Source organism: Nematolebias whitei, chromosome 18, assembly GCF_014905685.2.
Source record: "Nematolebias whitei isolate Nwh7 chromosome 18, NemWhi1, whole genome shotgun sequence".
Classification (NCBI taxonomy): Eukaryota; Metazoa; Chordata; class Actinopteri; order Cyprinodontiformes; family Rivulidae; genus Nematolebias; species Nematolebias whitei.
The window spans coordinates 15,011,177-15,025,755 of NC_056515.1; the positions used below are offsets into that span (position 1 = coordinate 15,011,177).

Sequence of the window (14,579 nt, forward strand, 5' to 3'; positions counted from 1 at the left end):
ATAATGACCTTTATCACAATATGCTAATTTTTTGAGAAGGACCTGTACATGCTCATACTTTTCATGCTCATATTTTTTCATGTTCATATTTTAAAGTTGGCCAACATTTCTAAAAATCTTTTTAATTGGTCTTAATATTCAAATTCTCTGAGATACTGAATTTGGAGTTTTCATTAGTTGTCGGTTATAATCATCATCATTTAAATAAACAAACATTTGAAATATATCAGTCTTTGTGTAATGAATTAATATAATATACAAGTTTCACTTTTTGAATGGAATTACTGAAATAAAATCAACTTTTTCCATGATAATCTAATTTTATGACCAGCACCTGTATGGATACAGTTGGAGAGGACACAGAGGTAGTTTGAGTGACAGAGTGAGACAGGATGACTCACTGTGGCGACCTGTGAAGAGGGAAAAGCCGAAAGAACAACATTTTATTGTACATTATAATTAGTCTTCTACTTTATAAGATTATATTCTCTCTCACACTCCCACACACCTCCATTATGGTTTTTGCAAATTCTTCACATTAAATTTTTATGGTTTGATTTTTCCAAAAACATTTTCAGCTAATCATCTTTAATGTCTTTAAAGCCGTCAATTAGTCTATTTTTAAAACTATTGATTTATTGTCTACTTATGAGTTGCTGTGTTTTTAATGTTTAGTTTTATTTAATGATTATATTAAGGTTTTTTTGGGCACTCTGTATTCCACACACCTCAACCCTTTATCAGTAGATCTTAATTTCTGCTGCAACTAAAAATGAGCTTAACAGAATTTAAAAACCTAAAATGGACACTGGGTGAACTTACGAGTAAATATTTCTCTGTGGTTCGTTTTTAAGTCAAGTAAATTTACCGTGCCCCCAACATTGATGTTGAGAGTTAAATGTTTGGTCGGAGAAAGCAGAACTCTGGACGGAGACACCAGCAGCCTGTCCTCCAGCTCCTCTCGTTCGTACTCTGCGTAAAGGTCGTAGATGTCTCTGCTCAGGTCCTTTAAACAAAAACAGTTCGTCATGGTCAGCAGAACATTTTCAGCGTTAAAGTCATTGACAAAAAACAACTTAAAACTTTAAATTATTCATAGCAAATGTTTTTGGCAGCATTTGGTCTCCCTACAGATACATTTTAACATGACAAACTAAATCTACTTCAAACTGAACAAAATTGAACTTTGTCTCAAGTGTTTTAAAAAAAATATATTTGTTATTGGCTGCAGTTCAGTTCATTACTTTTAATCGTTTAAATATTTGATGAATTACAAGTTTAAATATGATTAATAGTGATATGTACATTACTGCTTGTGTTTTGATGAACAGATTTTTCCTCAGACTTGACATTTTTCTCTAAAACACGACTGAAAATGGTCTGAAATGATGTGTACCTGTAAACATCCCTTTCTGTTCGAAACAGGAAGTCTAGTTTCAGAAAACTAAATTTAATGCTCCGCTGAGAGAAATAAAAAGCATCCAACCTGCATAGAGTTCCATGGTTTGATTAAGGTGCTGATCAGGTCCAGGTGACGGGTCGGTTCCTGGACCTCCTGAGTCTGGCTGCAGGGTTTGTAGCTGGCGAACAAACTCCTGCTTCGAGCTCTGAGGTGGGTCAGCATGGTCATCTCAGAATCGCCCCAGAAACATGCCGTGGACCTTCACCAGAACAGCCTCTCCACCGTCCAGCTCCGACTGAGCGATCAGTCGTTAGTCGGCGAGGAGGATCCGGGTACTTAAGGGTTTAAATACTATGATCCTCTTCTGCTCATCCCTGCAGCTCATAACCTCAAAGCTGTTGGACTGGATTTAGATCTGGATCCTAACGTGTTAAAGAGCCGTCAGTCAAAACACGACTGGAGTGAAATGAAAAAAACAAGCAGAACCAACGGTCCAGAACACGCCGGTACCGTTGGCATTTCCATTGATGGTCGGGTCAAAGGTCAGTGATTGTCCCCGTGTAGATGAACGGCTCGATGCAACAAACCACAGCTCTCAGGTGAAGAGCTCACCTGTTCTGGTTTCATGAACCAGAACCAGTTCTTTGGTGGAAGTAGGCTAACTAAAAAGTCTGAAGACTTTCTGTCCAAAACATTCGAGTCGTTCCACCACGGACAGAGACGAAGGTTGAACATCTTTATTACTGGGAGGCCAAACTGGAGTCAAGACCAGTTTTTGACAACTGGGTTACTGGTGATCTTTAAGAAGAAAAAAAAAACAACAACATTTGGATGACTGAAAAACTGCTACACTGGACCTCGTTCATGGTTCTCCACGTTTTAGTCAGATTGTTTTTCTGTTGGTTAAAGGCAGAAGAAAACAGATTATCTCTGCTCTAATCTGACATTTGGTCCTGAAGCAGTCGGATAAATGAGATTAATCCCAGCTGCAGTTAAACGAGAATGATGAGCATATGGAGCCAGAGCAGCGCCACAACTGTCCTCTCACCTCAAAACTCAACATTAAACTGAAACTTTAAAGCTACTTTTAAATCTTTTACACTTTTTGAAACGTTTTATTTTGTTTTAAGCAGAAGGGCTGCAAATTTTATGTGCAGCATTAAAGCCCAGGTTTGAGAACCTTGTGTTGCCAAACATACAATAATGTTATTAATAATAGTTTAGGGCATTTGATAAACAGGTTTTTAAAATCTCAAAAAAGAAAACGCAACAAATGTCCTTCATTTTCAACATGATTTAGTTTTTATTTGAAAATTCTTCATCAATCAACCGGTTCCTTCACAGATAACAGAACTTCCTTCACTGGTCAAGGCTATAAAAAGTTCACAGCAACAGCACAAACATACAAAATAGTTTTTACCAAATGTTGAGTTCTCCTTAAATACATGTGAAGTCTGAGGTCCCAGCCATAGCAAAAAGAACTGCGAGTCAGTTTTATACAATCTTATTTACAGGAAAAACATGGATCAAAGTGCATCGAAGAGTCCTGATCGACAGCCTCGCCTGAGGGACGAGGTGGACATATTTACAGAGCGCCGTTTCCGTGTGGACAGACGCAGCATTAATACTGTCGGAGCGCAGGTCGGAAAACAAATCAGAGACAGAAGGAAGAATTCCCCAACCTAAAATCACGGCTCCTCGTCGGGTCCTGAGAACTTCGGTCCCGGTTTGAATCCCGTCCAGGAGGAGGTTTGATCAGGGGGAACCAAAAGGTCCCACAGATGGACGGACACGATCAACCAGAGGGCGGGAAAACAAAAACAATCTGTGGCTGTAAATAAATATTTGAAGACCAACAAGTTAAATGTCTGGTAATAAATAAAGTTCCCTCGTCGCCACAGATCAAGACTTAATGCACTTCTGGAGGCGTGCAGTCACACGGAGAGGACTGCTGCTGAGGACAACCGTCGGCATGGTAACAGAGGCGCTGCGAGACGCAGGTCTCCGTGAAGGAAATCAAAGTCCCAAAACGATCAGGATAAATCATCCTCTGTGCTCACGATTGAAATCTGCAGACAGAAACGGGGGTGGGGGGGGGGGGGGGTTATTCAGAGTCAAAATAAAAAAAAAAATAAAATCACAATTTAATCCTGATCTAAAACCCACATCAAACTCAGTGGTTTAAATGTGAAGATGACTGGTTTTACTTTCTGCTTCGACTCCAGATGAGACGTCCATTTTTTTTATTTTGAGCATAGACAAATCAATAAAAAATTAATCGCATGATGCATTAAAATTATCAACCTCGTTTTCATCATCGGCTTCATAGTTTCTTCGTCTTTCAACTGAAGACGACGGATGACTAAGAGCTCAACTCCAACGCTCACTTTGTCTTTTCCCTTTAAAAATCAGTTTTAACCGTTTAAAGTCATGTTTGTGTTAAAAAGCAGCTAAACTTAGAAGCTAAGCTACAAGCTAGGCCAACAGGCCGACCTGGGGGGGGGGGGGGGGGGGGGGGAGGGCACGCCCGGCTTGTTGAAGCTTTAAAATTCAGTTGAAACCCGTGCCTTCATGTCAAAGTTGTTTTTCTGCAAAAAGAAGCCGAGAACTTGTTTACGGATGTTTTTATTAACAGCTTTGTGTAAAAAATGCTACGCTAAAGAGCTCAAACCACACCGAGCGTCCGCCATTTTGAGAATCGAATAAAAGGAAGGAGGGACAGCCCATGTCACGTCAAGGGGCCTCCCTCCCATTTTTCTTAAGACACATGCTGCTCGCTCCCTCACTATCCATCCTTCAGTTTAGTTTTATACTGGGAAAAAAGAAAGTTCAACACAAAAATGAAACATTTCTTAAATTTGACATTTACTTATTGTCAAATTTCAAACATCATCGTTTATCACAATAATTTGAGAATCACCCAGCACAATTTGGTTGACAGGCCTTTTTGAGCAGCGCGTTGAAATTATATTGCTCACTGTTGTACCCAAGATAATCTAAAATAACTTTAAAGTTTAATACCTAATTATCTCAAACTTTCTCCTAAACTTTTGATCCAGATTCTACATTTAAATAAAACTCAGGGATATTCTGCATCATTTTGATTCATTTTCTTTCCATGTTATGAGTTTTAAATTTATGTGTATGGTGAAAAAGTTTAACAGGAAAATATTTAAGATTTCATGAATGTTGAGTAATTTCTACTAAAATGCATAAATAAATAGAAGGGTTGTAGTTCAACAGAACATTCAGTGATTTAGTGAAAAGTGTTTAATAATCCTTCAGTTTATGTTGAACTAGTGACGGGCAGAGATTTGATTTTGAGTTAAGTGGAAGTCAAACAAGGTTTTTTTTAATCATCAGCACCTTGCAGAAACTCAAGTCGTTCCCTCATTCAGGTTTTTTTTTTAAGTTGACTTCTACCACCTACTCCAAAAACCAGGAGGGCATATTAAAAAAAAAGTTTTTTTTTTTTTTTAAAGGATTCTAAAGTGTAAACTATGGTGTCAGGTGAGCTCGTCCTGCGTCGTGTGTGTAGCAGTGGGTGGACGGGGTCAAACGTTGGACAAGAAATTAAACCAGGAGAAGAAATTAAACCAAGAGAACACGGACACTGAAGGGTTGAACTGGTGAATGTTTTAACAGAATTAATGTAAACCTAAAACAGAGGGAGGATTTTAATGTTTTTATGAGATGGACTCCAGAGAGTGGTGGAGCCAGGGGGTGGCCAATGGTGGCCCTGACCCCCACAGATTAATTTTTGGCCACCCCGATCATTTGAGGAAACTTACTTTAAGAAATATAAAAATTAGAAAGTATAGTTTAGGTGGACGTTTCTTTTCTCACTCGATGCAGCGACGACACAAAAATGGAAGTTGTCACTTCACTCTGTTCTCACGCTCACAAGACGGACGGACGAAGAGCATTTCCAAACTCACCCTTTGCTTCGTGACAAAATTTAAAAAGGGTTTTGTCTTCACCCCTATAAATTAGTTATTTATTTTACAAAGTAAACATTAATATTTTATTAAAACTTTGCAACTTGATCCCGCTCCGAGCTGGATCAGGAGATTTTTCTCATTTAATCGAAACACCGCTCGAGCTGCTGCAGCTGGGTCCCAGAGTTTTGTGGCTCAGATCAGATTTGAAGTTAATCCGTTTAATCCAAGCTTGCAAACACTGAGGATTGAAAACAGACCGCACGACGACACCGAGACGAAAGAACTTTTCATAGACTCACAGCAGGATAGGTGTGTCCCACGTTGGCGCCGTGTCGGGTGATGTCGATGCTCAAGTCTTCTTCTGTGGTTTTCAGGTAGACTGGGTTGTCGAAGTTCATGCTCTTCTGGTTCTTCAGCTGCCAGTTTCTCCACGCGAGGTACCCGCCGACGCCAGCCATGGCCAGCAGCACTGAACAGAGCGAGAACGTGTTCAGACGGAGAGACTTTTAAAAATCAGCTTAGTTTAAAAACTTTTACTCACAGACTGGCAGAACGGCCCAGGCAGCAGCAGAACCTCTGGCTGTCGAGTCCACCTGGATCGACGTGCTCACCTTCGCCTCTGAAATAAAAACCAGTCCGGTCAGAAACCAGAAAGTGTTAATCTAAATGTGGTCCCTTGGCTCAATAAACGTTTAAACAATTATTCTGCTCCAGAAGTTTGGAGGTTGAGTTTTCTCCACAAACGAGCTTCAAGATCGATTAACGTTCTCGCGTTTGTTTCTAAAAGCCGAGCTGTGAAAAGTTACACGAGTCCTTTATCCATTTTGAGAAGATCAGCAGCAGGTGGCGGTCCTGAGCCGGGACCTTAGGATGATCTGTGGCATTTAGGTCAAGAACAGTTTGTCTATAGCTCCAAGTCAAAACAGACGACGTCTCGGGGAACTGGACCAAACATTCACACAAGACGATTAGTAAAGTTTGGTCTAAGGAAGCAGCAGATGGTGTTGAATCTTCACATCAGTGTCCCATCCTGAGAACACACCAAGGAGACCGTGGAAAAAACAAAAAAAAAGTCCCCCTTTAACAGAAAAAAAAAAAAAAAAAAAAAAAAAAAAGGAAACCAGCAGAACCAGGCTCAGGACAAGTGGCCGTCTGCTTTGACCGGCTGGTTGAGAGGACAGGGAGGAGACAATGACCGGTCCAGATGTAGTTTATACAGGAGGAGAGAGAGAAACACACACACACAGAAATAATTAAACTGGTAGAGAAAGTAAAGATGACAGCAGAGTGGGGAAATGTGGTCAGTTTGTCCTCCAGCAGTTTAAGCCTATAGAGCAAAACTAGACAGCTCAGGAAACCCAAGCTGACCAACTAAAGGATTTATCAAAAAGGAAAGTCTTCAAACTGGACAATGTGTCAGCCTCATGGACAGAAACTGGAAGTTGGTTCCACAAGAGAGGAGCCTGATAACCGAAAGATCTGCCTCCATTCTGCTTTTGGACACTTTTAGGAACCACAAGTAAACCTGCAGTCCGACAGTGAAGTGCTCTGTTAGGGAAAATATGGAATAAGATCTTTTATAAGATGGATCTAGGTTGTTGAGAGCTTTGTAGGTTAGAAGTAAGATTTTGAATTCTATTCTGGATTTGACAGGGAGCCAATGGAGAGAAACTAAAACTGGAGAGATATGATCTCTCCCAGTAACTCCAGTTAAGACTCTGGCAGCAGCATTTTGGATCAACTGAAGACGTTTTAAAGAAGTATTTGGACACCCAGATAAACTTGTTTATCTGGAAGAGACTGACCATGTCAGACTGAAGTAGTATTTCGGATGAAAGACGAAACGTTCACCATTTCATTTTTTGAACCCATCTCGAGGACCTGACTCAACTTTAGACCCAGATAAACCATTGCAATAGTCCAGTCGACATGTGATAAATGCATGAACCAGTTTTTCTGCATCATTTAGACGTTTCTAATTTTAGTGATATTACACAGGTGGAAGGCAGCAGTTCTAGTAACGTTTTTAATGTGGGGGATAAAAAAATAAAAAAATTAAAAAAAACCCACGTCCTGATCAAATATAACCAAGATTTTTAATATTAGAACTTGAGGCCAGATTAATGCCATCTAAGGAGGGCGAAAGACTAAAAAAAAAATAATAATCCTACGACACTCAGACAAAACGGAGGTTATGGATTTTGGACCAGAGTTTAAAAGCAGAAAATGAAGGGTCATCCAGGTTGTGTTTAAGACATGCTTGTAGTCCAAGTAGCGGATTGGATTCATTGGGTTTTATGGACAAATACGACATTACCAAATTGAAGCATATACAAGGTAGCGTATTGGCCCAAGCACTGAACCCTGAGGAACTCCATGACTAACGTTAGTGGATGAAGATTCATTTACAAAATGGAATCAAACAAGTATGATTTTAACCATTTGCGCAGTTCTTGTAATCCCAATATATTAAAATCTCTGTAGTACTATATACACCCTATACAGTATCAACCCCCACATTCTTTAACACCATTGACACCATTTTAAACATTCCTCAGTCTGCCAGCATTGAGGCCTCTGTTGACACCTGTAATAAGTTTCAGGCATGTTGAAAAGATTGAGTTGATCAAGTCATTGATTCCACACTCCAAAGGTACCCCTCTGTTCTTGTCCCCTGCTCAGCAGTCTTCAGTTTGAACCCATTTCCCTCATTTTTAAATGATCGTCACATGAAACCCTCAGGCTCCCCTGCTGATCCCATCCCTGCAGCGTTTAAATTTTATATACAGGTTTTACCATCAACTGGACCCTCCGTTCTATTATTAACAGTAGTATGACTACAGGTGTGGTACAAGATGTTTTTAAAACATGCAGTGGTAACTATTAAAAAAAAAAAAAAGACTGGACTTGACACTGCAACTTGTTCAAACTTCAGGCCAATCAAAACATTTTCTTTTTAAAATCTTGGAGAAAAAGTTTAGTCAACTAAAAGTTTTTGAATGAAAATTGAATCAGATTTTTTTAGTCTGGTTTTAAACTACACGGCACCGAAACAGCCTTAGCAATGACATGTTTCTAGCAAATGACTGGTCAGTCTGATTCCGGTTCTCCTCGACCTACTGCTTTCGTTACCGTTGGCGACCACAGTATCCTTATGTCACGGCTGTAACACTGGGTTGGGATACCATTACAGTGTTGGAATGGTTCTGCTCATTTCTGAGTGACAGGAGTTTGTGTTGATGTTTATAATAGTTTATCTGCTCCTGTGCCTCTGTTCTGCGGAGTACAGCAAGGCTCCATTCTTGGACCTCTTCCATTTTCATTGCATCTGCTCCCCTTGGAGTCTATCCTGAGAAACAGTCTTGTTCCACCGTTACAGATTCTCCAATTTATCAGCCCTTAAAACTTGACAGTTCCTGCTCCATTCGCCCTTTGCTAAAATTTCTTGATGACATCGAGACTGATGATACGAACTTAAATTTTAATGATCACAAAATTGAGGTCATTGCGTTTAATCCTCTGCTGCCGTCACTGATCCTGTAAACCTGGACTTCCTTCAGCCATATCTAAAACAGTCTGTTACCAATTCTTGGGATAGTTTTAGACTCCGACTAAGTTTATTAAACAAATGAACTGTTCTTCAAAAAAAGCTTCTTTCAGCTAAGGCAGATAGCTAAGCTAAAGTCTGTGCTGTCCAGATCAGACCTTGAAAAATTAATCCATGCATTCATTACAACCTGGCTGGACTACTGTAACTATGCTGGGGTCAGTCAGGTCTCCCTCTCACGTCTCCAGCTCTGCTACAAACAGGAACTCGCAGGTTTGAGCACATTTCACCGGTTCTGTCCTTCCTTCACTGGCTTCCTGTGCATGTCAGAATTGATTTTAAAATTTTCCTGCTGACATTTAAGTGCATCAACGGCCTCGCACCCTCAGACCTTCATTATGCTCCTTAGAGCTTTGAGATCGAACCAGCTGCTTTTGGTTGTACCAAAAATCAGCTGAAGCTCAGAGGAGATCGGAGCGTTTTCAGTCGTGGACCTTAAACTCTGGAACAATCTGCCCATCAACAGGACATCTCAGTCTCTGCTTTTAAATCTCTCCTGAAGACAGCTGTACTCACTGACATTGAACTCAGGGTGATCCGATTTAGCATTTCATTGCTTGATTACGTTATGCATTTGTATGGTTTTATTCCAGATTCTGTACATTTTTTTATTTCTTATTTTATTTGATGCCGTGATCTTAAAGCGCTTTGGTAACAGTTCCCGTTTTAAATGTGCTATATGAATAAATCCAGCTTGACTGAGGTCTAACAGGACCAGTAGACACAAGTCCATTATCAGAGGTCATGAGAATATCATTAGTAACTCATCGGTGCAACAGAACTTTGATTCATGACCGAGGATCCACTGACGTTCTGCACCAGTGTCAAACTGGAGCTTTGTATGATGTTTTAGACCAGTCCGTCTGAGCCCCTCGTGGTCCCGATCCAAATCCTTGCAAGTATTTTAATCACCCACACCAGTTTAAACAAACTCAGCAGGAAGTTTTACACCAGAGTGTTCAGTGGACTAAATACAGCAAACAGGTTAACAAAAACCAAAAAGGTCAGTTACTCAGTTTCTCCAGAAAACAAACTTTCCTCGTTTTGCTGCATTTTATTATAAACTAAAGCTTCACCTCAGTGTCGGCCTTTTTAAACTAGCTCTGTGCTTTCAGGAAACGTGGGAAAAATAAGAAGCTGGAGCTTCAGCTGAGCAGCAAACTTTCTTCCAGGCAGTAACCAGAACAGAATCAGACAGTTTGACCATTGAAGCCCTTTAGTCAAACATCTTAATGTTCAGACTGAGGTCCAAACACAAGATGTTGGGGTGACTGGTCTTTTTAGTAGCTGCAAATGGAACCAACCTCAACCCGACACCTCCCACTCCCAGGACCTCCAAGTCTAATCCAACACTTAGTTATTCTGGTATTTTTGTTCTTAAAGTCAGTTTTTAAACTTTTGTCCTGAGAAGACCGTTGACCACCTGTTGGCTGTTTTAAACACCGACGCTGCCCCACCCCACTGAGGGAGCTGAAGAGTGAATGTTTGCAGTTTGAGATTAGCGTTTTTCTGGACTGGAACTGAACAATGAATAAAGTAAACCTAAATGTTTTTGGTGACAGATGTTCAAATGGGCAGGAGCTCTTGTCCGAGGCGGTGCAGAGAGCAACGTTCTCCACTGCCAGGCGTGAAGGTGGAGCCAAGGTTCTGACACAGCGGTGGCCATCTTTGGATTTTGATGAAGCAACCTAGTTTCCGATTGAGATCTTTATGCCTCCATGCAGCCACACTGAAGTGGTCGGTAAGTTGCTCATTTTTCAAGTTACGATGCTCAGAGGACGGACGGGCAGAGGGGACTTCAGAGTCCCGCTCCGGTGCAGGCGACACAACATGACTGAGCTTCACTTTAGGCTGCCAACAGTCGATTACCTCGACTTCATGTTGGCGTTTCAACGTTGAAGGACAGAGTTTTCTTTTTAAAGTTAATTTCACTTTTGATGTTCTGGTTGTCTGGAAAAAAAAGGTTTAATATGTTGTTTTGTATTCCGATTATTAAATATGCAACAAACAAAAAAATCCTACAGCTAATTGTTAACTGCTGGCTGGTTTGATTTCTGGACTTTCAACAATTAAACATCTGGTTTGATACATTCTGATCTTTATACAAACACTATTTGGTTTTTGGCTCCTCGCAGCATCAAAATGGTAGAAAAACAATACTGGCTGTAACTTTGAGTATTCCATAATAAATTTAAAGCAGCGCCAGAAACAGCTGTTCTGCCCAATAACCATCCAGGTCAGTTTCAATTTGATCAGATCAAAGTTTGTTGTCCACACACCAAGAACAAGAGTCCGAGGAGAAAATATCCAAAGGTTTAGTTTCATGTCACGTTTATTCTGTTTCAGTATTTGTAAATCCTTGAAAAGTTTAATAAGAGACTCAAAACATTAAAAAAAACACTTTCAGCTGGATGCGTTTACGAGAAACTTCTTGGAACAAGTCGTCCTTTAAGAACAGCTCGTTTGTTCCCGACGGGACCAGAGTCCAACCGACTCCTGTTGGCTGCGGCGGAGCAGCTGGACAACGAGATGAATACGTTGGGAGGAGCTCGAGTAAATCAGGAGGTGGAGGAACATCCAACAAGACCCCCACCCCCACCCGCACACACTGCTCAACAGAAACCAGAACCACATGACGTTTAAATGAGCCAAAACTTCCATCTGCAGCAACTTGAGTCAGAAACAGAAAACTAGAGTCTGAACGGGTCTGGATTTATTCAGACGAGCCGTTCACAGAAGAGGAACCCCCTCCCCCCCAGCAGTCTGGGTGATTCGGTCTGATCCAGATTCACAAAGAGCATGTGAGGGGGCGAGCCCGGCTGCAGCAGAACCTTCATTTCTGCACAGCTCGAGTTCGGCTGCTGATCAGAGCTTTAAACAACTGCAGCTACAAACGCAGCAGCAACTCTCCCTGACAACACAATGGTCACCCCCCCCCCCCCCCCCCAATTGTGCATGATAAAAAAAAAAAAAAAAAACTGCTGTAGGCCTTCTGGCTCCGAAACGTTACAGGAACTAAGGCGTGTCCTTTGATTACAGACTGACCAGGACGACGAGCAGTCTGCCCATTTACAGGGAGACTGGTAGTCACAGGGCTGTCGGCACCGTGCGCGTATCACACTGAAGCTTATACTAGTAACAAGCATCATGAATTTTATATTTGCTGGTGTCCAATAAATTTGTTTAAATTATTTTTATTTAAGTCCCATCAAAAATGTGCACAGTTTGAATATTTCCTGTGCAACTTCCCTGGAAACGTTCTACTCGATTACAAGAAGTTTAACTTGAACAAAATGGATCCCAGGATTTTTTTTAACACGGAAAAATGGTTTTTAGACATTTAATAAACTGTAGATCTTTGACGGATTGATGGAAAATATAGAAAACATTCAAGAATAGAAGGATAAAACCTGAAGAACAGATTTTACTCCGCACGCTGGAGACCAGTGCCGTCAAGACGTCCCAGTAATCTGAAACCCGGCGTCTCGGCCTGCAGCTCGAGTCCAATTAGTCGGGTATGTGTGGAGAATTCAGCTGTCAGGTTTCTGCTCGACGCCGCGTCCGTTTGAAAAGGCTAATCTATGGGAAGAGAGGAGCTGGAGCGGAGCTGCAGATCAACAACAAAAGAAACGAGGCAGCGAACGACGTTTCCAAGCAACCTTTGAGCAGCAGCAAGAAAAGAGCTGCAGCTTCACCTTGAAGACCAATTCCACCAAAACCAGACGCTGGGAGAGACCGGGGAGAAACAAAAAACACTTAGACCTACAAACAAACAAGGTTTTTAAAACCTGGGGATTCAAATATGATCAAACTGAAGTTACAACTACATTAAGATGATGGTTTTTAAAGTCCAACTGAGGAAATGTTCAGTTTCATCATCTCTGCAGACTCGACGAGTGGCTTTGATCAAATGAACCAGAATCCCTCAAACCAGATTTAAAGCTGAACCCAGTCTTGCAAACTGAAACCAGCAGTCATCAGAACCAACACGCTGGTCCCAACGAGCTGAACCCACTGCTTCAACTTCACGCAGGTACAGAAAGTTTAGTTCCTCAGAGCGGGGAGAACTGTGGGCGCTCGTTTAAAAAAAAACAAACAAAAAAAACAACAACCGTGTCTTCAGTTCGAGATCTTTTCTGCTTCCGTTCTAGAGAAAAACAGAATCCTGATTCAATCCGCTTTGACCTCAAACTGGATTTATAATCGATTTGTTTCACAGCTGTTCGTTAAGAAGCCCGAGGCGGTGGATCCAGTGAGTGGAGGGAGCAGTTCCAACCACCACCAGGTGCAGCAGAGGAGCCAGGGGGGGCCTAATGGTGGCCTTGGCCCCCCACACAACCTTCAGCCTCCCCAATCATTTGAAGACACTATACTTTGAGATCTTTCTCTCCAGCTGGACACAGCAGACTTGTGCAAGTCTCCTCGTCGCTCTGAGAGCAGCTTCACTGCTGAACGATTACGTCATGATTCTAATCAGGAGCAGCCGACGTGGAAGATCATGTTTCAACAGTTTCCTGAAGAAGGTGGTAAAACGATAAGAAAAAGTGGTGGGAGAATGTTTGAAAATCCCAACGCAGTTGCAGTTTTACATAAACTGGGCTCAAACGATGCTTTTACAAGATGGGACGACTGACGAAGATAAATAAATGTAAGATTCGTCAGGATCGAGTGAGATTAAATACAAAGTTAAAAACAAACATGTGGCAGATCAACACTCCCATGATGTTTAAAAGAACTCTGATCAACGGTGACAGGAAGCAGGATCGGACTCTGAACGAGACTTCAGAGCTGCCTCCTGAAGTAAAACCATCAGAAGACCGAGTACCACACCGTTTGTCAGAACCGGTCCGACTCACAGCCGGGTCTGTGTGGAACAGAACACTCACCGGGTCGGCAGCGCATCCCGTCAGCAGCCAGCTCCTGCCCCTCAGGACACACACAGCTGTATTTAGGGGAGTGTTTGTTGATTTGTGGAGCAGGGAGACACAAGTAGCTGCAGCCACCATTGTCGCCCCTCTCTGCGCACCAGTTGGTACCTGAACAAAACAAAAACAGATTACATTATTTGAAAATAAACAAGTTAAATATTCATGGAGGCAGGAAGTTGTGTTGAGGTGTAAATAATTGTTCAGAGCACATATTTACACAGAGACTGCCTGATAGTCAAACCTTTAATAGAGTCAAAATACATTTCCTTCTCAAAAAATTAGCATATTGTGATAAACGTCATTATTTTCCATAATGTAATGATAAAAATGAAACTTTCATATATTTCAGATTCATTGCACACCAACTGAAATATTTCAGGTCTTTAATTGTTTTAATACTGATGATTATAACATACAGCTCATGAAAACCCAAAATGCCTGTCCCAAAAAATTATCATATTTCATCCCACCAATGAAAGACAAGTGTTTTTAATACAAAAAACGCCAACCTTCAAATAATCATGTTCAGTTATGCACTCAATACTTGGTCGGGAATCCTTTTGCATGAATGACTGCTTCAGTGCGGCGTGGCATGGAGGCAATCAGCCTGTGGCACTGCTGAGGTGTTATGGAGGCCCAGGATGCTTCGATAGTGGCCTTAAGCTCATCCAGAGTGTTGGGTCTTGCGTCTCTCAACTTTC

General features: G+C 41.4%; 2 protein-coding genes across 2 annotated transcripts in view; both read right to left on the minus strand.

The window, feature by feature from the left end:
* Positions 1-514, minus strand: part of LOC119425055 (potassium voltage-gated channel subfamily V member 2-like) — a 17,802-nt gene extending 17,288 nt beyond the window's left edge. Inside the window, exons 1-2 of the mRNA XM_037692581.1 lie at positions 497-514; positions 402-410 (exon numbers count right to left, since the gene is read on the minus strand). Of these exons, the coding sequence (XP_037548509.1) occupies positions 402-410; positions 497-514 (27 nt within the window). The remainder of the gene's footprint in view (positions 1-401; positions 411-496) is intronic.
* Positions 515-3,234: 2,720 nt separating this feature from the next.
* vldlr (very low density lipoprotein receptor) overlaps positions 3,235-14,579 on the minus strand; it is a 33,399-nt gene continuing 22,054 nt past the window's right edge. Inside the window, exons 16-19 of the mRNA XM_037692120.1 lie at positions 13,837-13,986; positions 5,885-5,962; positions 5,643-5,812; positions 3,235-3,471 (exon numbers count right to left, since the gene is read on the minus strand). Coding sequence (XP_037548048.1) covers positions 3,436-3,471; positions 5,643-5,812; positions 5,885-5,962; positions 13,837-13,986 — 434 coding nt within the window. The 3' untranslated portion in view covers positions 3,235-3,435. The remainder of the gene's footprint in view (positions 3,472-5,642; positions 5,813-5,884; positions 5,963-13,836; positions 13,987-14,579) is intronic.